The sequence below is a fragment of the Penicillium diatomitis genome (assembly GCF_028827545.1).
Source record: "Penicillium diatomitis strain IBT 30728 chromosome Unknown utg000012l_segment0_segment0, whole genome shotgun sequence".
Classification (NCBI taxonomy): Eukaryota; Fungi; Ascomycota; class Eurotiomycetes; order Eurotiales; family Aspergillaceae; genus Penicillium; species Penicillium diatomitis.
This window is the reverse complement of record NW_026623184.1, coordinates 140,651-165,986: the sequence shown is the minus strand read 5'-3', so window position 1 is coordinate 165,986 and position 25,336 is coordinate 140,651. Positions and strand designations below refer to the sequence as shown.

Below are 25,336 nucleotides of genomic sequence, written 5' to 3'. Positions count from 1 at the left end.
GTCAAGGATCAATAGCCGAAATCGCCCTCGTACACGCGAATTGGTGTATGGAATAAAGATCTTTTGGAGCCAGCGAAGGCCGATTTCATCGGTAGTCCAGCTGTTATTCGATACTTCGATTCGCCAATCCCCAGGGAGTCCACGACTCCACGTCCACGTCCTCTCTCCGTCTCGGTGACTAGTCCAGTAAGACACTCCTGTTAGTGTTCACTCTGTCTTCCGGGATTGGTTGCACGGACATTCCACCCTGCAGTGCGGCACGACTCTTGCCAATGTGATGAGGACGAGGCATCTCATGGCACATTCACACTCTTCCCCTCCACGCTAGTCAAGGGGCACGGCTGCCTCTCCCTCGTGCCTTTCCAGCCGCGAAGCAGCCAAGACGACAGCTCCGCGTGGGCCACACCAGAAGAGCACCAGCACCGGCTCTAGACCTTGTCCAAGAGTCCCCGAGGCCAGTGGGTTATGATCTCCGACTGCATGGGGCAAAAGGGACGGGTTGTACCTTGGTCGGCTGCCCCTCTTTTCTGATTTGGATTTGATTTGATTTCGGTGTTTTTCCCGGTCGGGAGCGACTCGACCCCAGTTGCCAAGCTACGGAGCTGACGGGAACGGAGACGGAGGAGACTGTAGGCTGTACAACAGTCCCAACTGATGGTCGCGACTGGATCAAGAAGAGGGTCAAAGAGTGCTCGAGCAAGGTACCCCCGGTCGCAGTCTGGCCTGCGCTCGTCGCGCGCTCGGGAGGAACGGTGCATGTCACGGTGGAAGGTTGGACTCCGTAAATAGCAGCTGGCTTCCCCCTCCAGCACTACGACCGAGACTTGACACCAATTCCACGGGTACCTCGCAAGTTCGCTTTTAGCACAGAGCACAGTAGTAGGAGGACTCTGAGACTGAGACTCTGAGACTCGGTACTCGGTGGGCGCACTGCACTGACTGACTGTACTACAGCACTACAGTCCTAGTCGGCACTCTCCCATTATTCATGATCTCCTTCATTCTTGATTCCAACCTCTGCCTTTCCCCTCTCTCTCTCTCTCTCTCTCTCTCTCTACTCAGCTCCGACGCAGAGTTCGGTCTTGAGACCCTTCTACAGATGATTCCCTGGAACAATCAATAACCCTACCTCCTGCCTCCTGCCTACAGTTGCCGAACGGCAAAACAATTACCTACTCCCTCCCCTGCTCGAGTGAAGCTGAAGCGGAAGCTCAAGCTTCCCCCTCTCTACTGAGCCTACGGGACCAGTACCACCTCCCAAGCTCCCAGCTCTAAGCTCCCAGCCCTAAGCTTCCACGTCGCATACTCAACAAAAAAAAAAAAAAAAAAAACCACGCAGATCGCCCAATTCCCCCCCCCAAAACACTGTTCACCATGCCGACGACGCTTCAACCCCCTGATCATCCGATCGCCCTGCGTCGCACGCATCTCATCGCCCCCGGCCCAGATCGCCTCACCAACACTCCCACCACCCTCACCATCACCCGCACCAACGCCCTCTCCGGCCGCGGCTTTATCATCCACCACCTCCGCATGCACGAGCCCTACGACAGCCCCACCCGCCGCGCGCTCCTCTACACCGTCACCGGCAAATTCTGGAGTGGCACCCAGGCCCGGGAGATTCGAGACGCCGCCGGTCGACCACTGCTCGAATTGCGGCGCAACTGGTGGCAGCGCGAATGGAGTGTCAAGCGCGCGGGCGCCGCTGCGGGCAGTCTGGGTGGAAGCGGTGGCGGAGGTGGAGGTGGGAATAGCAGCGAAGAGCTGATGGGCGCGGAGATGCGCTGGAGTACCGGGTCCAAGACGAAAATGGCGGTTCGCGTGAAGAATGCGTTGTTAACTGGCGCCGGCCCTGGACGACGGGGAGGAGCAGGAGCAGGAGCAGGAGCAGGAGGAGGAGGAGGAGGAGGAGGAGGAGGAGGAGGAGGTGGTGGTGGTGGTGGTGGTGGCGTCTATGGCGATTATCCCCCCGATGAAGAATTCCTCCGCAGCGAGTATTACCCATCGTATAACCACACGCGCACCGGTGGTCGAGGCGGGGCTCGCCGATCCCAGTATCATCAATATCGCCGGTGGGCGTCCCCGCCCCCACCGTACACCGCGACAGCCACCTCCAACCCGACATCCAACCCGGGCGTGTCCAGCGCCAATCACTCGATTCGTCGGCGGCACTCCACCGACACGGTCAGCTCAAGGAGTGTCCATTTACCCTCGTACGCGTCTGCGCATCGACGGTCCACGCATTCCTTGCGAGAGTTGCTCGAAGCCGTAGAACCGCCGGCGGAACCCGCCCCAGCGACGAGTTTTGCCTACTCGTTCCCTCCCGCGAGACGGTATTCCGAGGCCGCCGTGGGTGAACATGTGGATCTGCGGGTGATCCAGATGAGTACCACGGTGGCGGCCGTGATGATGGGCGAGAAGAAGATCGTGTCGATTCGACGGGAAAAGAAGATGGATTTCAAGTTGGGAGGGTTGATGGATCGGTGGGAGGTGGGCATTGCCGAGGGAGTAGATTTGTTATTGGTAAGTGAATGTACCTCGGAATATGTCCCGTGGAACAAGCCGTGCAACAAGGCACCCCCCCCCAGGCTTGTCCCAAACAGTAAACAGGGCGCTCGCTGACAGTTGCTCGTGTTGCTGCATTGACAGGCTGTCAGCATCGTATTGATCATGGCCGAATTTGTCCGACACGACTACCGCGTGCGAATCAAATAGCACACGGACCAGCATCACAGACCGTCACTCTCAAGCTTGGACTAGTCTGACTGTACGATCCTGAACTCGCTCCAACAGACAAGGTCCAACGGCCACTGGGCGACAAATGCCTCGAAACAAATCCTCCGCCAAATCAAAGCCCTTGTCCAACCCGACAGAACAAAGAAGAATGTCCAAGCAGTGTCTGCCTCTTTTTTACATTTACTGTTTCTCCGTACATCAGCTCGCACTTGCAGCATTTCAACCCACTTTTGGTCTTCCCAACCAGCCCGCGTCGCATATATTCTTGCCTCGATATATTGACCCCACCTCAGGGACATTGTCTCGCTTCGCTTCTACATCAGCTTTCTCCTCTTTTTTGATTTCCCTGTTTTGACTGCTACCTAGCACTGGGTAACGACTTCCACGATTCCATGACCAGCCACGGCTTCGCCTCGAGTGTTGCTTTCTCTTCTCCCCCTTCGCTTGACGCCGTGTCGTGTATCTCTCCTCTCCTCTTATCCCGTCTGATCATTCCTCGCTCTACATCCCCCCGTCACAAATGAACTTCGTGGCAACCACATCAGATATACACCCCGCCCATGACCATCCACATCCCCGTCTAGCCTTTTGTGCCTCGGTAGACACAAGTATGGAGCCTATTCTTCTGCTCAGCGAATAGATATGAAAGTATACAAGTACACAAGTATGGCAATATGACACAACGCAAGTTATTGCTATTCCGCTCTCCACCTCTCAACATGAAACGATCCGCTGAGTCTGACTCCACAGTCCTCTAGTGTATTGCATGTGTTCCTCGCCAGAAGACGATTTCCTAGTCACGTACTCTCGGAATACACTTGATGCTCCGCAGAACTACCAAAGGTCATGTGCCTGGGTAGAAGGTAGAAAGATGGAAGGATTCAGGGACGGAGCTCTAGTAGATTGAAAGGAGTGCAGGCAGATCCCATTCAGGAAGGTAGAGGTACGACGCGTGGACGCGTGGACGTGTATTAGGGCAGTGCCGTGCGTTATTTGAGGGGAATCATCTGGGTCTCAATGAGTTTCGATTCATAGGGGAGGAGGAGGAGGAGGAGGAGGAGGAGGAGAAAGAAAGGCGATATTTACGTCCGACATCCAGCTCGGACTGTGCGTCCTGCCAGGACACTCCCGGCTCCTGAATTCCATTCATTTCACTTACGTAGTATACTCGGTAGTCAGGATACCAATCAAGAATGTCGAAATGAAACATCTCAGCTCCACATAGACCGGTGATTCAAATTCCGAGACTGTGTCAGTGTCCATCTAGATCTGAAAAAAAGGAGGTGATCGCGACGCTCCACGCTCACGCTTACGGCATATACACGGTGTTTTCCTCCCCATGGACCATAAAATCCAAATCAGTCAGATTCCACAGCTCTTCAAAGTCGAAGCCGGAGGAGAATGCTGTCGCTGTTGTCAGGGTGGAATCAGCGCCGACGGCTGCGTGTGCATGTGCTGATTCCTGTCCGTGGCTGCCGTCTCTCGTTGCTGGGTTTGGGTGGGAGTGGCGAGGAAGTATGTTGCCGCTTGGGTTGGGGGCGGGACCACTGACACTGGCACTGACGCTGACGCTGCTATTGCCGGCACTGGCATTGGCGTTGGAGTTGGCGTTGGCAGTTGAGTCTCGGAGTATAATAGTAGTATCTGTTCCGTGTTCGCCATGTCCATCTCCATGTTCACATTCGGTTCTCCCACCCCCTAAACCAACCCTCCCCACCCTCTCCCTCAACAATCTACACGTCTTCGTAAACTCCCCCCCAAACCCCCTCCCCGCAAACCAGCCCTCCACAAACTCCGTCGCCGACGCCAAAAGCTCCACGTCAGATCGTACAAGCCTACTGCGCGGCTGTCGCAGGACGACGAGCGCCAAAATCACGGCGGCCAGATAGGTCGGAGAGACGGAGAGAAGGGTGGATCTGTAATTGTGGCGGTGGTTGTGATCGAGTTTGTTGTCTTCGAGGTGTAGGGATTGGGTGATGATTGAGCGGGCGGCGTGGGCGCAGGTTGTGGCGCCGGTGTGGAGGCGCGAGAGGATCGGGGTGGTGTGGATGTGGGTGGTGATTTCGCGGGTTATGCTGGGTTGGGGGAAGAGGACGGAGACGCGGAGGATGCTTAGTTGGGCCTGCGAGGGCAGTAGAACAGGGAGTTAGTGTGGTGTTTTGTTTTAGGCTGCGGGTGTGCATGATGAAGCGAGTTCTTGGGGACGGGGCGGAAGTGTGTGTCGTGGACATACATGGTAGTATTGCTGAGATAGAAATGTGGTAAGGATGTGGTGGTTTGATCCGACAGCGTCGATGAGCGCCTGTTGTGGTCTCATATTTGATGGGAGGGAATTCTCCCACTGCGATAGTTCCAGATCAAGCTGAGCCACTGCACCCAGCATCTCTGCTGAACCGCCCATGAATTTGTGCGCATAGAGACGGTGCGAGATATTCCCCATGAGTGTAGCAAGGCCGATCCAGGCACGGAAATACCTCGTGGATCGAGCCGAGTCCAGGTGCGACTCGGACTCGGACTCGGACTCGGACTCTTTTTCATCGCCAAATGTGACTCTTAGCGAGTCGTAGCTTCGATCGATGATAGACGGCCTTCCGCATTCAAGTTGCATGAGCTTCTCCAGGCCAAATAGCGCCCACCAGAGTCGTTCCCGTAGACCCTCCGCACCAGGGCCAAGAATGTAGTATTCGCCCGATTCATGTCTCGTTGCTGATTTGTGGAGACCAATCGATTGCGCTATACGGATGGCTTGGCCGAGTATGTTCCAGGCTTGTCCATCCTTGGCGACAGAACGAAGTGCAAGGGTAAGGAGAAAGAGCGCTTGGACGCTGGATGTGTATGGCGTGGCGGTCAGATGGCCATGAAGACTGTGGCTTGCCGTTAGGTATTCGAAGCTGGAGGTTGGACTGTCTGACGTTTCGCTGATCCCGAGAGACACGATTCCGTACATGGAGACGAGGGTGGGAATCTCTGATAGCGATATACCCTCAGGCCATGTGTGGCCCGATACTTGCATCTGATAGATGGTGTTCACGTCGGTTTCGAACTCTGCACGGTCGATGATCGGATGTATTGGCCAGATGTTGGCGAAAAATACATCGAGATAGGTTGAAAATATCCCTCGATCCGGAAGAAGAGGCATCTTGGGAAAGACCGGCATTGGGAACTCCTCCGTATGTAACATTCCATGCTTGGGAAGAGGTGGTTCATGACGAAACCCAAGCTGTGTGAGATGAAGATCCACGAAATTTAAGAGACATTGAACGCTACTAGCGCCGAGATGCTAAATCGGCCTCAGCTTAGACCGTGCACTGGAAAGGTATGCGTAGTGTAAACACAACGAGTATGTTCGGAGTCGGGTTGGAGAAAAACCTACCTTTGTTCGTGGTCTGCTCACTTCGTCAGCATGATCAATTTCTTCGGTAGCCTGCACCACTTCAGAGTCTGGACGCTGCGCCTCTCTTCCAGCTCGAGAGCCATCCGCGCCGTCCTGACCATGCGTCTCCTCATATGCTCGGCTCTGCCACGAGTAGTGATCTTCTCCCAGCCGTTCACTCTGAGTAGTCCGCCACGACGAGTTCGCAGGACTCACGGTCGAACCATTCGACCCATTCACAGCAGACTTCCTCGACCGAGCCCCGACACTCGGCGAAACATGATGATCAACCGATATGATACTTGGTGAAACCCCCAACTCAGCTCCAATCACCACCGGCTCCGGCACAGTGGCTGACCCTGACCCCGACATCACCTCCTGAACATGCACCGGCGCTGCATGATTCAGAACCGAATTGATCGAGTTCACCGGCACAAACCCCCCGCCCGGATTAGGATCTGAATTCGAATCCACAATTTGCCGAGCATGCCTCTCCGCCGCAGCAGCCGACAAACCCCTGTCAGACTTTCCCCGAACTCTTTTGCTACGAGCACTCGCAGCCCGCCGACGCACAGCAGGGTGACTACCACCCGGCTTTCTCAAGTCCGAGGTTTCGCAGACATCGCCCCGCACACTGCAATTCCGACACTTGGGAAGCTGTGCATCGCACCGAACCTTGCGTTTGCGACATTGGTTGCACGCGAGAGCGAGCCGAATCGGCTTACTCGGTGGGGGGATGGAGTCGTTGATACCGGTGCCTTGTGTTTCGCTGGCGTGAGGTTGTGTCTCGCTTGGTAGCGCAAATGGTTGGTGGCGGTCCTTCAGGGGATCAGACATGTCACTTTGGTCACTTGGACCGAAGTCGTTTTATTTTGGCAAGTCGTAGATTGGTCTGAGGATGAGCACCAACCGAGCTCGGACTCTCGGGTGGAGGTCGCAATAAGTGGTTGATCTTTCCCTCTCGGCTGGAGGTGACAGTCATCCGTGCCGATGTGGTCGCGAATGCAGGTCACCGCAGCCGTTGCACCTCAACCCACACCGCAGGAGTGCACAGTCCATTCTCCACAATCTACCATCGCAGCGGAAGTAGACTGAAAACCGGGGAAGTGGTCCGTGCTCTCAGCGCAGACTCTGAGTCTACTGTATGCAATCTTAAGCTTACGTCTCTACGATGCCCTTGATCAAGCTCAGCCATGAATTCGAGTGTATCATTAGATACTATGATTATACCCGAAGCTGTATTACAGGACTCTCCGATTGCTATATGTGCATTGTTTTTGTTGTATTCGCTTTGACTACGAGTCTCTTCCCCATCTGGATTATCATTCAGAATAGACCAGACACAAAACCCTGTTAGCCGGACGCCAGAGGAAAGAATTTGATCCAGTCTTCCACCAGTTTAATGGGAGATAGCGTTCAGCCACCTTGATTCTATCACAAGATGGGGGAAAAAAATTCAAGATCCAAAAAAAAGATGCTCACTGCCAGATTTGAACTAGCGACCTCATGATTACTAGTCACGCGCTCTACCAACTGAGCTAAGCGAGCGACTTAGTCATCAAGCAGTGACGAGGTGTGATCTATAACATTCAAACATATTGCGTTGATCCATTGAAGTACCTCACTACGCTGTACGATGGCCCCGAACCGAATCTTATGCGGCGCACTTTGACTTGAGATTGAAGTCGTCTCATCCTCCGAAGCTATACCCTGCCAGAACTTGGCTCTTATTGATTGATGAGAGTATCCCTGAGTTCTGAATGCCACATAAATGCACAGAGTGTGAGACGTTTCGTGAAGGATGATTGTAGTTATGTGGCAAGCAGTTAATACCCTGGAAGGAAGTCAAGTGATTTCCTTCAGTGCAACATATCATCTCTTGGAAGAGGATCTATCATCCAGCCTTGAGATTTACACCAGGAAGGTGGATCAATTACACGACAGCACACTTCATACGATCTCAGATTGAGTTTAAACAGATACTGATGGGGTGGTTATCAAAGCGCAACAGCCGTTTTGACTAGTCTATCATAGTATTTCACATTCGTCATTCTCATCCTCATCCATCTCCTCACTCAACTGGGACAAAAGGCAAAATCACCTTGCTCGGGTATTCTCCACCGAAATGAATCACATGCTCGCCCTTGTTCTTCTCATGATCCGGTCGAGGCTTGCTGAAAGCAGCCACCTCCGTAAACCCTGGGAATTGACCCAGTATGTCCACCTGAATACTCTCGCCTTCATTATAGTCCACACCCATGGCCCAGATACCAATCTCCAACTTGACAATCTCGCCTCTAGGGATCTTTTGAACCTCGTCATGGGGATGGAAAGGGAATTGAGGATGCAGGGACCGAGATGAGTCGATCTTTCGCTGAGAAGCACGAAGGATACCGATGGATCCGTTGTGCAGAGTGAGGCTGACACGGTCTTTCTCGGCCATGTCGTCAATCGACTTGACGGGTGCACGATTAAAGGGGAATTGAAGCTGAGAGAGCTCCTTGCCATCTTTATCCAGTTTGCGCAGTTGGATGAAGACGATCATGTCATCTAGGGCGTCGCAGCTCATGTAGAGCTCGGCTTTAGGAAGACCGATGAGACGTGACTTCTGGTTGAAGGTGTACTTGAACTTGGAGATGGACCATCGGTCTTCTGAGTTGTGAACGGATGTGCTCTTTTCACGAGGTAGCTCGTCGGACAGAGTGCCGTTTGGTGCAAGGTACAGTGTGCGGTAGTCGGTGTTGGGAACGGGGAAGTCCGGGAGGACAATGTCGTGGTTGACGTCTCGGTCGCCAAAGGGAAGAGTGGCCCACCGGACTTTGGGCGTTTTCTCCCAGTCGTTGTCAATTCCCTTGAGATATTTGTCGAAGAATTTCTTTGTTTGAACTCTCGTCAGCATTGAAAGACCATGACTCGTGTGGGGGGAAGAGTGTGAATCTCACCTTCAGCTCATTATAACTCTCGGGCACCGAATACAATTCAAACCACTCCTGGTATCCGCTCCATTTAATCCACTTCTTGTCCGTGTTGGCTTCCATCCACCCTCGAACCGCACCCATGGTGTGAATCTGACTAAAATCCGACCCGGTGATGAAGCACGGGATATTGACCTTCTTCATATCCACGCGCTTATCATCCCAGTATATGTTCGCCTGCGGTTTGCGACGGTACATTTCCGCAAAGTCTTCCACTCCATGGTGACCCTTGATGACCAAAGTCGTGATCAGATCGTAGTTACTCATGTTGAACCAGCCTCCGCGACAGAATTGTTCACGGAAAATATCCCCCGAACCCTCCCAGGGCGCAATGGCCTTGAGTGATGGCGGGTTCTGAGCAGCGGCATGCCACTGCATAATAGCGAGGTAAGAATTGCCGGCCATACCAACGTTGCCATTGCACCAGCCCATCTTGGCCAGAGCTTCAATCACGTCATGCGCATCCTCAGCTTCTTGCAATCCCATGCATGGAGTGTCGCCGTCACTGTTGCCGGCTCCGCGCGAATCGACACTGGCAATGGCATATCCGCGCGCCACCCACCACGCTGGATCCAGCCCTTCGAACTTTTCCAGTCCGCTCACTTCCTCTCGCTTCATACAGCAGGCCCATGTGCAGACTTCGAAGATCATGTCTAGACAGGAGTACTTTTTGCCGTATGGCGACCAGGAAACAATGACAGGGACTTTCTCCTCGGTTGTTGGCCGGTAGATATCGGCGTACAAGCGGCAGCCATCGCGGACGACAATCTCCACATCGTGATCAATGCGAATGTCCGAGTCGAGTGTCCTCGCATTAAAGGGTGCTGATCCCTTTGCTAGCACCTCTGACCTGTCGGGCGTTGGCTCAACATAGCCATTGACGCCCACCTCGGGCTTGTTGAGGGGTTTGTAAGCGACTTGGTAAGGGATAGGCATGGCAGGAGAATGGGATGCTTGAAGAATGGAGTATGTTGACGGAACAAAACCCAAGGAGCTCGGGGGTAATGAATCATGTTAAATTGTTCGGATCTCTGCAGTATTATCGCAATCGCAAAGCACAGGAAGCACCACCTCGGTCCGGGAAATGGACACAAGTGGTCTGTAGTCGGTTCGCTCATCTCCTTCGCGATTGTTGATTTTCCAGCCCATATTGGCCAAAGTGATTGTAGAAAGAGTGGGGTTTGTTTTCATTGCGGCCGGAGTTGCCATGGCGGCTTCCCCACGGGGAAGATGTGCCGAGCTCGGCTGAGGTCTACTCGGTTGAGGCTTACTCGGTTGAGGCCTACTCGGTTGGCGCATCTCGGTTCGTGCAGCTCCGCTCACATAGCGCGGCTGGTTTTGCCTTTGCTCTTTCTCTCACTCTCCTTGGTGGAGGGCAGGGAACATAGCTTTTTACTGGCACCCCCACTACGTCCCGTGAAGCACACGGCGTCGATTTGAGTTCACCAGTGCAGTATGCCTGTCGGGCGGGGCTTGCATCATGCACGTTGGCGGGTCTTCCTTTGCTGGTTGCGGGGAGCTCAAGCCCATCGCAGCTCAATTGACCGGAAGATGTGGGGGATCCGCGACTGGAACAGATCCAAACAGCCGAGTGTCAGACCGATCTTCTGCTCGAAGTAGCCCAGCCGAAGCGAGCCGGACCGGTGGCTCGTTAGGCTCGGTTATGTTGCGTGTCGCATTCAAGGAGATAAATAACTTGGCGACGAGAAACTTCATGGTCTTCATCGTTTCATCTTTTCGGGATTCTTAAGACAGAAAGAACAAACTCACGCAATCAAAAGCTTTACACAGAATGTCCACAACCACCGAGACAAAGCAGCAGCGCAACTTTGCGACTCGCTTCGAGACCAAAGATCTTGTGACTTTTGACAAGGATACTATCTACGGTGACTGGCGCGACGAGTTCCACAAGAATGGCTGCGTCTTGATCAAGGGCGTCATCTCTCCCGAGCGAGCCCAATACTACTGCGACAAGCAAATCGAGTGGTTGAAAAAGTTCGAGCTCGGATTCGACGAGAAGGATCCCAGCACCTGGACCGCCGAGCACCTCCCGGTCAGCTTCAAGGGTGGCATGTATTTTGGCTATGGCTCCAACCACGAGAAGATGGCCTGGGAGGCTCGTACTGAGCCCAACGTTGTTGCTATCTTCGAGAAGCTCTGGGGCACCAAGGAGCTGATCACATCTTTTGACGGCATGAACATCTCCATGCCTAACCGAAAGGACCTGACCTGGAGCCCTTGGCCTCACTGTGATCAGAACCCCAAGCGCAAGGGGTAAGTGAAAACCGATCTAGCAATTTCAAACCTTAGGCTCACACTTCGATTGTACTATAGTATGCAAGCAGTCCAAGGCCTCCTCAATTACGCCCCGAACGGTCCCAAGGATGGCGGTCTCATGCTCATGAAGGGTTCCGCTGCCCTTTTCAACGAGTTCTTCGAGCAGAAGCGCGAGTCCGCCGACCACGAGGATGCCCCACCCCCCGAGCTCGAGATGATGGATCTCTTCCTTTTCAGTGAAAAGGACAAGAAGTGGTTCGAGGATCGCGGCTGCGAGATGATCAAGGTCAACATGGAGCCCGGTGACTTTGTTCTCTGGGATTCGCGCACCATGCACTATGCCTGCCTGCCTGAGGGTGAACAGATCCGTCATGTGCAGTACATCTGTATGACGCCCCGAAAATTTGCCGATGATGATGCCCTGGAGGCGAAGAAGTACTGTTTCGAGAACTGGCTGGGCACTACTCACTGGCCTCATTGGTAAGTTTTTTTCTACTCCTTTCCTTTGGTGTCGCGGTGAGTGCATCTCAACATTCAAATGCTAATGACTTTCTTAGCAACATCCGCGTGGCCGAGGACAAGCCCATGAGAAACGGAAAGATTTGCCCCAAGTACCGAACAGAGCCTTTTGAGAAGCCCGAGCTCACTGATCAGGTTCTTCAACTTGCCGGTGTCAAGCCTTATTGAAGGATGAATTGGCAGTGATGAGAGACATGTTTCATTTCCAAGTAGCTTTGTTGTACATTCTATTCACTATTCTTGCGGTGCATTCTTCGTTGGTCGAGATCACTGCCTGTAGCAAATTTGCATGCAGTTAGTTCATTCGAACAAGAAATTCAAAATTACAACCAGAGTATTTTCTCTGTTCAATGAATATGTCGATCTTGGGGGGCCTGATCTAGTGGAATGGTCGATACTGGGCATATTTGATCAACTGCTTTTGGTCGATCAGCTCTAAGACCACCTTGGCCGAGCAGATAATGCCTGCTTTGCTGGGACGAATTGAGAATTATCGCTGGACTTGCCTGTGACAATATCCATGGTTCTAGGTGTCATCGATACTTTCACTCCGACCCACTCTCAAATATAAAAAAAACCAAGAAAGAGTGAATCTTCTAAGTAGACACGAATTTCATTCCTAAGGGAGTACACCTTGCGAACAAAAACTTTCAACCTATTGACATCATTGAAAATCAGGTAGCAGTTCCTCTCACGCGCAGATTACCTTTAGCCATGTGCATTGAGACCATCACAGTCCATGTGGGCGAACCGAAGATCGAAGAAGTGGTGGAAGGGGGAAACTCTAACGTCTCTCGGCTCGGCTGGGTCACCCCATCAGCCTCTTCCTAAATACATCCCAAAACTGGAGTTGTCTCAATGCCGGAATCCCACCCCAGAAAAGCCACCCCCAACGTGTCTCCCAGTGCTCCACCTCCCTCAATTCCTCCATGCTTCCCCCACAACTGCCGACGGCATGAAAGTGCGGGGGATTCACTTTCCATGTGGGCAAGCGTCTGGCTCTGGCTAGGGGCGAGGTCTGATTCGGAGGGAATAGCCCGAGTGGGCTTGGTTTGGCGAGCGCGCAGACTCCCGGTTGAGTACCAGCAACGAAAGGATCCGATCGTGGCACACTGCAGGTGTCAGTGCAGCGAATAGACTTGTCCTGATTGTCACTGATGCTGTAGAGGAGACCGTACTCTTCTATATAAAGGTCAGTAACCCCACGCTCCTACGCTGTATCTACTCCATAGCATCGACGGCTGTCGTGCAATTGTCGCTGCTCATCCCTATCATCTCCACCGTTTTTTGACTCGAAATCCTTGCAGAGATGACAGACAAGGAACCTCCAGCAAGCCACGTCGAGAATCTCAGTGTCGAGGAGCTCGGCGAGGATATGCATATCTCCAAGTCCAGGGTGAATGTGACTGGTACGGTGCAGCTCACTGCCGGAAAGATTGTGTACATCCCAACTCCGACCAGTGATCCTCGAGGTTCGTTTGAAGCTCTGAAAGTCGTACATCATTGTCTGTTTGTTAATGGATGAAAACATGAAGACCCTCTGAACCTGGGCAAATGGCAGAAAACGATGATCTTGATATCAATCTCTTTATGTGAGTTGCCCTTCCACAGGTCGAAGTTATGCCTTGATATAAAGAGACTGATTCGGAATAGTTTCGACTATTGGCCTGTCCCTCGTTTCTGGGTTTGGTGGTCTATTAGGGTTCTATATTCCTCAGTATGCCGCTGCCGGTAAAACATACGCGGATATCACATCTCTGATGACTTATCCCACCTTGACCATGTATGTTGATCATCTCTGATGCGCATACTTGACGGTCGACTGATATCACATAGGGGCATTGGGAACCTAATTGGCATGCCATTGGCAATTGCAGTGGGCCGAAGAGTCGTGTTACTTGTTGCGACGGCAATCATGGTCATTGGTGCCATTCTTTGCGCTTATGCCGACAATTTTGAACACCATCTCGCGTTCCGGATGTTGATTGGTCTTTCTGCTGGTCAGAGTGAGGCTCTTATCCCGATGATAACTCAGGTGAGCAATAGAAAAAAAAAACAGCAGTGCTATTCCACCGATATCCTGAGGATTCTACCGCTCGGAAAATTAACTTCAGCTGCTCCTCCGATAGGAAATCTTTTTCCTCCACGAGCGAAGCACATTCCTCATGCTCCAGCAGAGCATCCAGACCATCGCTACCGCCGTCTTCACTTTGTTTGCTAGCCCAATTGCCAACGCTATCACACCCCAGTGGTGGTACGGTCTTGGTGCTTGCATTTCTGGTGTGTCCTTGATTATGAGCGCCGTCTTCGTTGTCGAAACAAAATACGACCGCCCCAAGTCTTCATTTCAGGAAATTGAAACCAGCGACGACTCAGATCAAGTGTTCAATGACCAGGGCAAACCATCGGACCTCACTGTTGCCACCGAGCGGCCCCCTCTGGACTTTGTCACCTACCAGGCACGCACCTGGCGCTCTGACTTGCGCCTGTGGGTTGGTCGGCCTGAATGGCGCAGAGGTCTGGATACATTCATCGTAAGTCGATTCAAATCACAACTTCGCAGTGAAACAGTATGCACAATGGATGATTCTTACTTTCCTTACTCAGCAATCTTTCCAACTACTTCTCTTCCCCAATGTCCTCTGGGCCATGGCTCTTAATGGTCTCACCCTGGGCGTCAATATTGCCATCGGCACCACCTACGGAAACATCGTGACAACCCTATATAACTGGCCCCAAAAGTCCGCCAGCTACGTCAATTGCGGCCAAATTGTCACTTCACTCATAGCCCTCCCCGTCTTTGGCTTCGGCTCCGACCGACTCATCAAATGGTTCGCGAATCGACGCAACGGCATCCACGAGCCCGAGACGCGTCTCCTACCTCTTATCTTCCCTATCATAGTGGGCACATTCACTGCCGTGCTCTACGGCATGGGCGCCACACACCCAAGCGAGTACCACTGGTTTGTATATGTGTGGGCCGTGGCTGCATACTACTTCGCCTTCGTCGGTGCCAACATCGTGGCCATCACATATCTGCTGGACAGCTATCCGCAGCGAGCGAGTCCCTTGTTGATTATTATTTGCGCTTTCAGGGGCATTATCTCTTTTGGAGTGAGTTATGGTATCCAGCCTTTCATTGATGAGAAGGGGTACGATGGCGCGTTTGGCACCTTTGGGGCCTTGACTGCTGTTTTCGGTTTGCTGGGCATTCCTGTGTTTATTTGGGGACGGCGAATTCGTCAGATCACTGGTAAATATGCTGTGGACAAGGAGTGAGAGCCAGGTGCGCTCATTCGTGTGTTTGCTTATGAAGGTTTTTGTTTTTTTGTGTATATATTTCCCTGTTCACTTTGGTCTTGTACAGCCGTGTAGCAAGTGCCCACCTAATCATGACATTAACAAGCTTGCTCCTAGAAACGTGTGAGAGGAAGAATGAATGACTCACTATGAAACCTGACCGCGCCTTAGATGCGGAGAACGCTATCAGAAAGACCGGTCGAACATCTATCAGCCTACGAACTTGAATGAATCGCGTTTAGTCATGGAACCGGAGCAACAGTCTGAATGTACTACTAGCAAAAGACTCCAGGGCTCTTATTCAACACAGTAGATGAAGTCTTGTCTCATTACAACATACCGCTACATATGGCAGCTTCTTGAATGAATCCGTGATTCACACGTAGACATTCACCGGCTGTCCTTTCTCATTATCACGCAAACCTCCAACGATAGACGCATGCACAAGTATACACCCTGATTCTACCATTGAGTGAATCCAAGCTTAAAACACCCACTCCTCAGTAAAGGATTCCTGAATCCTCCTCGATTAGAAATAGTCCGCCTATAATCCCTTTGTAGTTTATCAAACGCCATGCTGTCAGTCTCGGCGCCTTCATAAACATGGCCGAATACATGAAGTTTGGGCCAAACCTTCCATAGTGTCTGCAAACGAGAAGGACAGCCATATTTTAGCAGATCGAGGCGCAAGTGGTAGGCTGTGAGCGATGCGACTTAAAGCTGAGTCAGTCCAGATACCCTGGTTGCGAGGGTATCGAAACGTCGATTCCCATATTGAGGGAAGGAGGACTTTCGTAAATTCGACTCTCACACTCTCGATCATTCTGGACGCGGGATCTCATCACCTCCTGATTCTTCAGGCAGATATACAGAAAATCTTATTTGGGGTTGACAGGGGCATGGCGACGATGGAACGGTTTCAGTTGTAGACTGTTGGTGCGAAAACAACGATCGGCTGAGTTCAGGGTCCCTGCCATGATGCTGGTCACCGTCGAGAGATGATTTCATGGAGATTGGACATAGCTCGAGACTGGAGATTCAGCATTGCAAGGTGTCTTCAAGATCGAGTGGAATATTGAAGTGGTCCCAAAGTTAGGGTTTCCTTACATGGCATGTGATACTGCCTCTTACCACAGTCCATAGCCTATGTAAAGAAGAACCTCTCCTCCCAGGGCAATCTCACCTTCCCCCGTCTCTCACGTTCTGCAGCTACCCCTACCTCAGTGATTGTATACCATCAGGTTTCACTCACAGGACATGGTATTAGAGGCTACTGTGAGAACGTAGCAGACCCAAAAGAGGGGAGAAAGGAATAGTGAGATTACATCTAGTAAGAGGTGCCTATCTAAGCTACGAAGGTGGTGTACGTAGGCGCGCACCACGCTAGTAACACGCCTGACCACCAAGCTATCTCAATACCCCCCTAGACCTCGATCCACCAATCTCACTCAAAACACGAAAAAACATGAAAAGTGATCATACAAATATATTAATAACGCCTTAATACAGCTTTTTAAGCTCAAAAAGGTGTTTAAACCCTTAGAATTAAGCTCGCTAGAAAGGCTATTAAATCAGAGCTTTTTCATGCCTAAAAGGTATAGAAACCTCTCGAATTAGACTCGCTATAGCGGCTTAGTAAAGCTATCTGCTACCTACTCTGTAGTAGAGATTTTGACGAATTTATATACCCCCCTAGAGACTTAGTCTCTAATATAATAGTATTTAACGTTGATATACTTCGTTCGTTAGTATAAATCATAGCTTTCAGTAAGATAAATAGCGCCTTAGTTATCCTCGTAGATTATAGTAGGAAGTTATAAAAGGGACTCTATATTAAGTTCCTTAAGGAAAAGCTATAGCCACAATACCTCTTAGATAGCTAAAGATGTAGCTATATACTCGCTTTCTGTAGAGGAAAGAGTAACGTATATTTACTTTTTATAAGCCTAAGTAATCGCACCATTCGCAAGCTTAAAAAGAAAGCCGGAGGTTAATATACTACTATCCGTATATTTACCGGCCTAATCTATATCAACGAATCTAAAGAGGGGGTCTAGTAAGTAGGAATACGCGATAGTAAGCGTTTCAGAATCCTTAAGATATCGAAAGATACGCTTTAATATAGTTATATACTTCGCGGAGGGATTATACGTATATCTTATAAGCTTTATAACTATAAATATAATATCTAGTCGCGTATTAACTATTAGCTAAATAAGTAAGCCTACTATCTTACGGTAAGCTTTAACTTCCGCCAGAGTAGTAGTATCCTTACGCGGTTATAGGATCTTCTTATTATAAAATAGCGTAGGGACTATATATATATCTTATAGGTTAAATTTCGCGAGGACTTTACGAATATAGATAAGCTAAGAGAGCTTTACCTTACTATCTATATAAACGATATTAATCGTAAGGAATTATATAGCAGTACCGTTATTAGTAATATCGAAGGATTTTCGAATATAGTCCTTAAGCTATATAAGAGATATATCCAAAGGCGTGATAATTAGTATATTATTAACGTATATAAGAAGGTAAAGCTTACGCTTTAAATATATAAAGACCGAATGATTAGCTTATAAACGACTAAACCTAAGAGCTATAAGAGCCCTATAAATAGTATTATACTATTCGCGAGGACTCTGTTTTAGACCGTATAAAGTCTTTAAAAGAAGACCGTATTTTCTAGGCTCTTTAAAACTATTAGGAAGTTAAATATAGATTTCTTCAAGAAGCTCTACGTTAAGAAACGCCGTAACAAAGTTAATATAATATATCTACTAGCCGAAATACGTAGCGATTACGCAGAATATTTTAAAGCTTAAAGCTTTAGCTATACTTATATAAATATTAAGATAATCGATTCCTTCGCGTTACTTAAACCCTTTTACAACGAGACACGCTTTATAGGTCCTATTATTCTTAATACGAAAGACCTATCAAAGCGGAAGAAGCGTCTTTTTAGTACCCTTAGTAGGAAGATTATATACGCGCTAGGTACCGTTTATTAGCTACTTATATATTTCCTTATCTATAGCTTCAATCTATTTAGTCTATTTATCCTTACTATAATTCTATATTATATCCTACTAGCTATCTAGTTTATATAGCATTAACTAAGCTAAAGCTTAATATAAAAGCTTTAGAAGTAGTTATACGTCTATAGCTATACTATAAACTAAAAAAGTAGTATATTTAATATAATTAGCTAGAGCTATATTTAAACACTTAAGAAAACGTAAATATTCCTCTAACTCTATAGCCGCTTAAGTCTTCTTACGGACTCGTAAGGAATACCGAAGACCTATCTTAGATATATTTTAAGAACTACTTTCGATAGTTTCAGGATTAGCCTCGACAGTTTCAGAACTACCCTCGATAGTTTCAGAACTACCCTCTATAGTTTAAAGATTATCGTTAATATTTCTAGGACTACCCTCGATAGTTTCGGAACTATCCTCTATAGTTTAAGGGCTATCGTCGATATATTTATTCTATTTATAGGTGAATCTCCGCTTAATCTATTCCCGAAGCTTTTTAAGTTAGACTTCGTGTTTAAATAAAGAAAATAGTATATTAGACCGCTTAGATAATAGTAGATCTCCTATTAGAATATAAGGAGATAGAGTTACTAGCTATACTAGCTTACTAGGGTTATTAGCTAAATCTAGCTAAATTAGTTAATCGCTATTAGCCGGTAGGAAATCCGATAGTATATAACGTCGTTAATTAGCCGTAGATTACGCAGGAACTAACTTTAACTCTGTATCGAGATCGTATATAGGCTTAGGTAGATCCTTCGTTATATTCTTATTAAAGACTATATTACGAGAGACTACGATCTTCTTTAAATAAATATCATAGAGTCGATATCTATTAGTACTATAGCCTACTAGCCTTACTTTAGCCATATACAGAGAAAGCTTATCTACCCTACGTTCCTTTAGAATTAGATACTAAGCTTAGTAGCTAAGGGCGCGTAGATTTAAAATATCTAGCTTTTTACTATAGAAAGCTTTATATAAAGTTATATTAATAGTAGACTACTAGAGACGGTTTATTATATAATTAACACCTAAAAGTAGCTCGCCCTATAGATATTTAGGAAGCTAATTCTTAGCTAATATAGCGATTAGCGGCTTAATAAGCTAACGATTCCTAATCTCCGTAATACTGTTAAGCTAAGGTATATAGGGGGGAATAGGGTCCTAAATAATACCGTTTTCTTCGCAAAAAGTAGCGATTTTAATATGTTCTTACGTATTATCGCCTAAAATCATCTTAACTTTATAGTTAAATTATATTAAAAAGTAGGTTACTAGTATATAAATCTTATTAGTAATTTCGCTTTTAGTCTTTAGTAGGAAGACCTAACAGAAACGCGTTATATTATTAGTAACGGTTATAAAATAACGATAGCCTCTAATACCTATAATAGAAATAGGATCCTAAATATCGATATAAAGCTTCTACGCTAGTATAGTCTTAATACGCTTACCTCTTCTAAAAGATAAGGAGTATCCCTTCCCTAGGATATAAGGAGGATATAGAAATATAATACCGGAACCCTTTTTAATAATAATTCCTTCTATAAAATCAGATATACGCTTAACCTTTTACTCGTCTATATAGTAGGCTCTACGATAAGCTAGATCTATTAAAATAGGTTAAATCTTACCGATTTAAGAAGCTATAGCCGAATCTATAGCGGGTATATAACTATTACTAAATACGTAGGATAGTTAAACAGATAGAGCTCTAAGTATATTAATATAACTATTACTATTATAGGTACGGACCTAATATTAACCGTTCTCCTACTTAGCCGTAATAATAAGCTCTGCCCTCCTATAGAGGGAGCTATATTCCCTATTAAATCGAGTCTTAATACCAGAATCCTTCGTAAGTTACTATAAAGAAATAAGATTTATATTAAATAAAGAAATATACTAGACTTTAAGTAGCTTAAGCTCAGAAACAGTGTTTTCGTTCGAAAAATTCAGGATAATATTACTATATCCTTTAGTCTATACTTAATAACCGTTTAGAAGCTTTATATCGGTAATAAGTAGCATAAAATTAATAAAATTTATATAATAAGGTATTATATACGCTAATACGCCAGAGTCCACTATCTAAGTACACTATTTATCGTCTATTAATATAGCTACAATATTAACAGCTAATAAGCTTATTTCGGCGAAGCTTATTAAAATCTTCTCAGATTTCTCTTTCGATTTTAAGTCCTTTTTTAAATCAGAAGTACTAGCTACTACTATATTAACTCCGCCTTAAGAGGCGCCCTTAGATTTAGGGTTAAAGAAGCACTACTCACTAGTATAAGCTATTAAATACTTATAGTAGATATAGTAATTCGGTAGCTAATTATTATTATCTTTATTATTTTGACTTTAACTATAACCTCGTCCGGAGCCTCTCCCACAGCCTCTATTACCTCGGCCTCTACCTCTATCTCTACCTTAATCGTTATTTTACGTAGATTTCGCATCTTTTAAGATAGAAACAGCTACGATTACTATATTTACAGACTTTTTATTCGACTTATATTCAATAAATTTACCGAAAATATAGTTAAGTATACTATCCGGATTAGCTAGAGGTTTATACGTATTCAAGAAACCCTTTATACTTTAGTAGCTATTAATTACAAGCTTAAAATAGGCCAGAGCCTATTTAGGTAGTAAGAGAGTATTTAGAACAGCTAAATTCGTAAGGTCCAAAGCAGCTTACTATTTAGTAACGAAATTATATAAATCACTACTAGTATAAGTAAGCTTAATCAAAGATAATAGCCTATAGCTCAAAGCAGTATAGTTACTAGTACCGTATATATTACTAATATAAAGGAAGATTTTATATAAATCTTTATAATCGCGTATAAAGCTACAAGCTAAATCGCTAAGTATACAATAGATAAGGTATTTCGCAAGCGCATATTTTCGGCGAAACCAGTAAAATCGGTTATTTAGTTAAGTCATATTCTTATTAATCCACTTATTAAATTCCTCTTCGGTAGGTTCTCGTCTAAGTTAAGCGAAAAGGACGTTTTAGATAGCTTCCTCTATAGGAGTATTACGAGACTCTTAAATAGGGTATATTAGGTTACCTATAATAATAGACCATAGATCTTCGTCCAGGCTATCTACAACAAATTAAAGCCCCTATTTCCATTTCTCGAAGTTAGCTCTTCCCTTAAGTATAGGGACTGATTCGGCGAAGGTTTTAGCCGCCTTATAAGCCTCGAGATCAGAAACCATATTAAAGATACATGAATATATTAATCCTACTACGACGAAGTGCCGCTACGTAGGTAATACCTGCTACGACGATATACCGCTACGCAGGTAAAGAGCGTAAGAGCTCTGAAAAATAGCGTAGAAGCCGGAAGGATTTTATATATTTTTGGATGGCGTTAAAGCCGAAGGAGGGACTTTGGCGACGATTCGATGCGATAGCTTCGGTAGCCGTATTCGATGCGTAGGGATCGTCAAGTCGTAAAGAGGTGCGAAGTCTGCACTCTGTAGAAGGCGCAAAACGCGCCGAAAAACGATGGAAAAAGAAGGAGGTTATTTTGCAAGTTGTGCCTAGGCAGTGAGGAAATGTGAATAACCTCACTTTTTGTGCGCTAAGCAGGGCTCATAACCTATTGGAGGCTACTGTGAGAACCTATTGGAGGCTACTGTGAGAACGTAGCAGACCCAAAAGAGGGGAGAAAGGAATGGTGAGATTGCATCTGGTGAGAGGTGCCTATCTAAGCTACGAAGGTGGTGTGCGTGGGCGCGCACCACGCTGGTGACACGCCTGACCACCAAGCTATCTCAACACATGGCACGAAAACGGGCCAGCAAGATATTGCTGCATTAACCTACTTGAAGGGTTTTTGTACAGAAGATTTTGTCCCTGTTGACATAACACAGCATTCACGACGCGGTGAGATGATCGTATGACCAGCCCCTGAGCTTTTTTTTCAATCGGTCACCTTCCTCCAGGCAATCTTCTGTCCCACAAGACATTCAATGTGTCTGTTGCATACCAGTCTCTGAGAGGCCGGACCACTCAAGAGATTTTACGGCAATTTGTGAATCTCGAGAAAATGCCAAACGCTGTCAAGTCGGAGAGACGTCGGGTTTGAACTGCGTTTCAGACCTATTTCTTAAGTGGGATGTCATGCGAGTCTAAACTTCATCCCCTGGTGAGTTGGAGTGAGCTGTGTCCGGGACAAAGGAAGAAACTTGATGGATAGCACACTTGGGTTACTACATAATCCATGACATCGTCCAACAATCGGTTATCAAATTGACTCAGAACACAGCGATCGGGCACTCTTCAATAAATATCTGTAGAGGCTGCGCCTGACAAAGATTTGCACTTTTTAGGACCATGCAATTTCATTTTGCGTCGAGTGTCGGCCTTTTTTCACTTCTCAGAACCTTGGCCTCGCCGAGCGGAGACACTGAGACGTCAGGCAGACGGACACGATATATTGCAGAGCTCAGAATTTCTGAGTATAACACAGGTTCTCTTGCCAGCACTATCACTCGTTCGATCTCTGACGATCAATTCATCTCAAATTGATCTTACCCCAACACAACTCATGTCCTCCACGTCACCTACCCTCCATACGCGAGCTCGGCATTATTTCAGATTGGAGTGTCATGGAGCCTATCATATTCTACATTTTCCTCGCTCTGCTCGTCTATCTGCGATATTACCTGCTCTGGCATATGCTCACTCAGTATCTGACACGGAAGATCATCTGCCGAGACACACGCTGAGTACCCATCGGTCTCGTCTTTTGACTTCTGCATGTTCAACTGGGAGCACAATGCAAAACATCTGGCCCATCTCTGGTGTTTATTCAACACCAGTCCCCTTCTTGATTATTCACTTTCGCACGTCGGCACGTCACCACACCGGCGAATCGCCGAATTAGTCTCTCATATGGTCTTGCCCTCCTACAGGTTCGACACTTGATGACATTCAAGAAAGGGCAACGGGTTTTTTCTTCATTGCTACGTGTAATTGCAAATTCAGTCCCAGATTTGCCCTTCGTTAAAAGTGATCGAGATCTCTGGAACCCGATACATCCATATGACGCTCAAGATGGCTCATATATCATTTCGATTCGACCCACTCACTTCGGACATTCATGAAATGCCAACACTGGCAAACTTGAACATCGTGGATACTATCCCATTCCCGAATTTCTCCTTCAAAGTGACTGATTTTCTCACAAGGCTTTACTTTTACATTGCTGGTCAAATGCGTGAAATTGGGTGCACTTGATCAAATTATGTGAGGGAGCGATCTGAGTTCACTGAAAATTTTAAAAAAGCGGCTCGAAGTCTGCGAGATGGATGGCATCGGACAAGTTCTTCTGCACATTCTTGACAGCGCGTGAAAAGCAGGAAGAGCAAGTGCATGCAAACACGTTTCACAAATGATAGTGTGGTCTGTTGACTACTGCATGACAGAACACGTGCGATCAAGTTAAGGATCCGAGATCCTAGCACAGAACCAATACATGATTTACGAGTTGTGAGTTCTCGGGGACTTTATTTGATTAGCCTCCATGAGGCTAACAGACTAGTTCCTGTAGAGTAGAGAAATTACGCCTAGGACGAGGACTAATGCTAGCAGCCTTGGCGATACCGAGATACTTGAGGAGAGCTTGAACGGAGCCTGGGTGAATCGAATAGTTTGTCGTCTTGTGCCATAGTACATACCGACACTGATAAGCTTCCTCTCTCAATCTCCCAGCCACAAAAGTACAGCAGCCCACGCCCCTGTGTATATGAGTGAGACAACTATAGAGCTTAAGTAATTCTTAATCTTCTCCCAAACACACTCCTGTGCATAGAAACGCTATAGATCATGCACAGCAAATATCATTGATCAGAGAACCTGCACTTGAAGACCTAGAGAGCTCTGGTAATGTCGGTACCGTCATCTCCTTTCGAGTTCCAATGCCACTAGAGCATGTATCCACCCACAGTCCTCTCTCCACCTTCCACATCTTTACCCCCTCCAGTGGATAAGGTATACCTCGACTCACTTCAGATGGGACCTCGACGACGCCCGGGCAGAGCTTCCTATATCGCAATTTCTATTCATCCCTCTTCATAGTTCACCTGATCTTCTCCCCTCCGAGTATCTCTAGTCAAGACAATTATCACATTACATGCTCTCCCGCCGCCCTCGATCTACCCGTATATCTGCAACAAAACACCCCGTGATATCGACTCATTCATCGAACAGATAGGAAAGCCAGCCCGTTTTCGAAGTTCTTTCCGGAGACGTCAGCTTCTCGGGCCTGATGTCCCATTTTTAAACTTGTCCGACTGTATACCAGCAGAAAAACTGGCTAATCCATCAGGCCGTGAACTCGCTTACACGACGAACAACTCTAATTCGCATATAACACAGGCCATACTTGTATCTCCATTTCGGTCTGATTCTCCAACTCCAGCAATTCCCTACCGTCGACCTCACATCATCATCAACATGCAGGAAAGTCAAATCCAGTCCCCCAACTCTCCATAAACTGATATTCTTTCCATCCATCAATTGAAAATTAGCCGGTCTTTGCTCTTCGCTCTTCACAATCGATCTCATCATGGAAAGCTGTCTGGCTGGACTTTCTAACAAAGCGCCCCGAAGTCGAAGCCGCTCTATATGGGTTCCTGTCTTGGAAGCTGTCTGTCGCTTTGAGTTTACGGAAACAGTGAAGTCGGGTGAATGGAGATGAGACGGAAAGAACTCGTGTGAAAAACTTCAACTGATAATACAGATTTGCGCGAGATCGGATCCGGATTCCCATTTGTTACATGACTCGAATCCAGTCCGACATAATAAAACCTCACATTGACAACGGCGCGTTGGTAAACCTTAGACCTGGAGATAATACGGGGCCACGCTTGGGGGTTTCACAAGCTCACGCTGAATGACCCAGTATTACCAGACTATATAGGTTGTTGTGTGAGCATGCATCCATCTGGATAGATACCTTGGACGCTTGGATGGGAGCTACCGCTATCGAAGCTGAGCGGTAGCCTTGATGAGCTTGCTTCTTGATAAGGCTGAAGCTCTTTATCGCGTGATGTTTTTTCCCTCTTCAAATAACAACATCTCA

General features: G+C 47.5%; 5 protein-coding genes across 5 annotated transcripts; 3 read left to right on the top strand and 2 right to left on the bottom strand.

Moving 5' to 3' along the window:
* Nucleotides 1-1,374: 1,374 nt before the first annotated feature.
* Nucleotides 1,375-2,715, top strand: N7539_008064 (uncharacterized protein; the record flags this gene model as incomplete). The annotated part of the gene is made up of 2 exons (XM_056937664.1): nt 1,375-2,523; nt 2,650-2,715. 2 exons carry the CDS (start codon nt 1,375-1,377, stop codon nt 2,713-2,715), a joined length of 1,215 nt encoding a protein of 404 aa, XP_056786756.1.
* A 1,330-nt stretch (nt 2,716-4,045) lies between these two features.
* On the bottom strand, nt 4,046-6,946 carry N7539_008063 (uncharacterized protein; the record flags this gene model as incomplete). The annotated part of the gene is made up of 4 exons (XM_056937663.1): nt 4,046-4,176; nt 4,474-4,858; nt 4,970-6,016; nt 6,110-6,946. 4 exons carry the CDS (start codon nt 6,944-6,946, stop codon nt 4,046-4,048), a joined length of 2,400 nt encoding a protein of 799 aa, XP_056786755.1.
* Nucleotides 6,947-8,180: 1,234 nt separating this feature from the next.
* On the bottom strand, nt 8,181-10,020 carry N7539_008062 (CocE/NonD family hydrolase; the record flags this gene model as incomplete). The annotated part of the gene is made up of 2 exons (XM_056937662.1): nt 8,181-8,984; nt 9,052-10,020. 2 exons carry the CDS (start codon nt 10,018-10,020, stop codon nt 8,181-8,183), a joined length of 1,773 nt encoding a protein of 590 aa, XP_056786754.1.
* An 856-nt stretch (nt 10,021-10,876) lies between these two features.
* On the top strand, nt 10,877-12,048 carry N7539_008061 (uncharacterized protein; the record flags this gene model as incomplete). Its single annotated transcript, XM_056937661.1, has 3 exons — nt 10,877-11,358; nt 11,419-11,841; nt 11,919-12,048. 3 exons carry the CDS (start codon nt 10,877-10,879, stop codon nt 12,046-12,048), a joined length of 1,035 nt encoding a protein of 344 aa, XP_056786753.1.
* Nucleotides 12,049-13,189: 1,141 nt separating this feature from the next.
* N7539_008060 (uncharacterized protein) lies at nt 13,190-15,159 on the top strand (the record flags this gene model as incomplete). Its single annotated transcript, XM_056937660.1, has 6 exons — nt 13,190-13,352; nt 13,416-13,472; nt 13,534-13,663; nt 13,717-13,915; nt 14,010-14,414; nt 14,488-15,159. 6 exons carry the CDS (start codon nt 13,190-13,192, stop codon nt 15,157-15,159), a joined length of 1,626 nt encoding a protein of 541 aa, XP_056786752.1.
* Nucleotides 15,160-25,336: the final 10,177 nt, after the last annotated feature.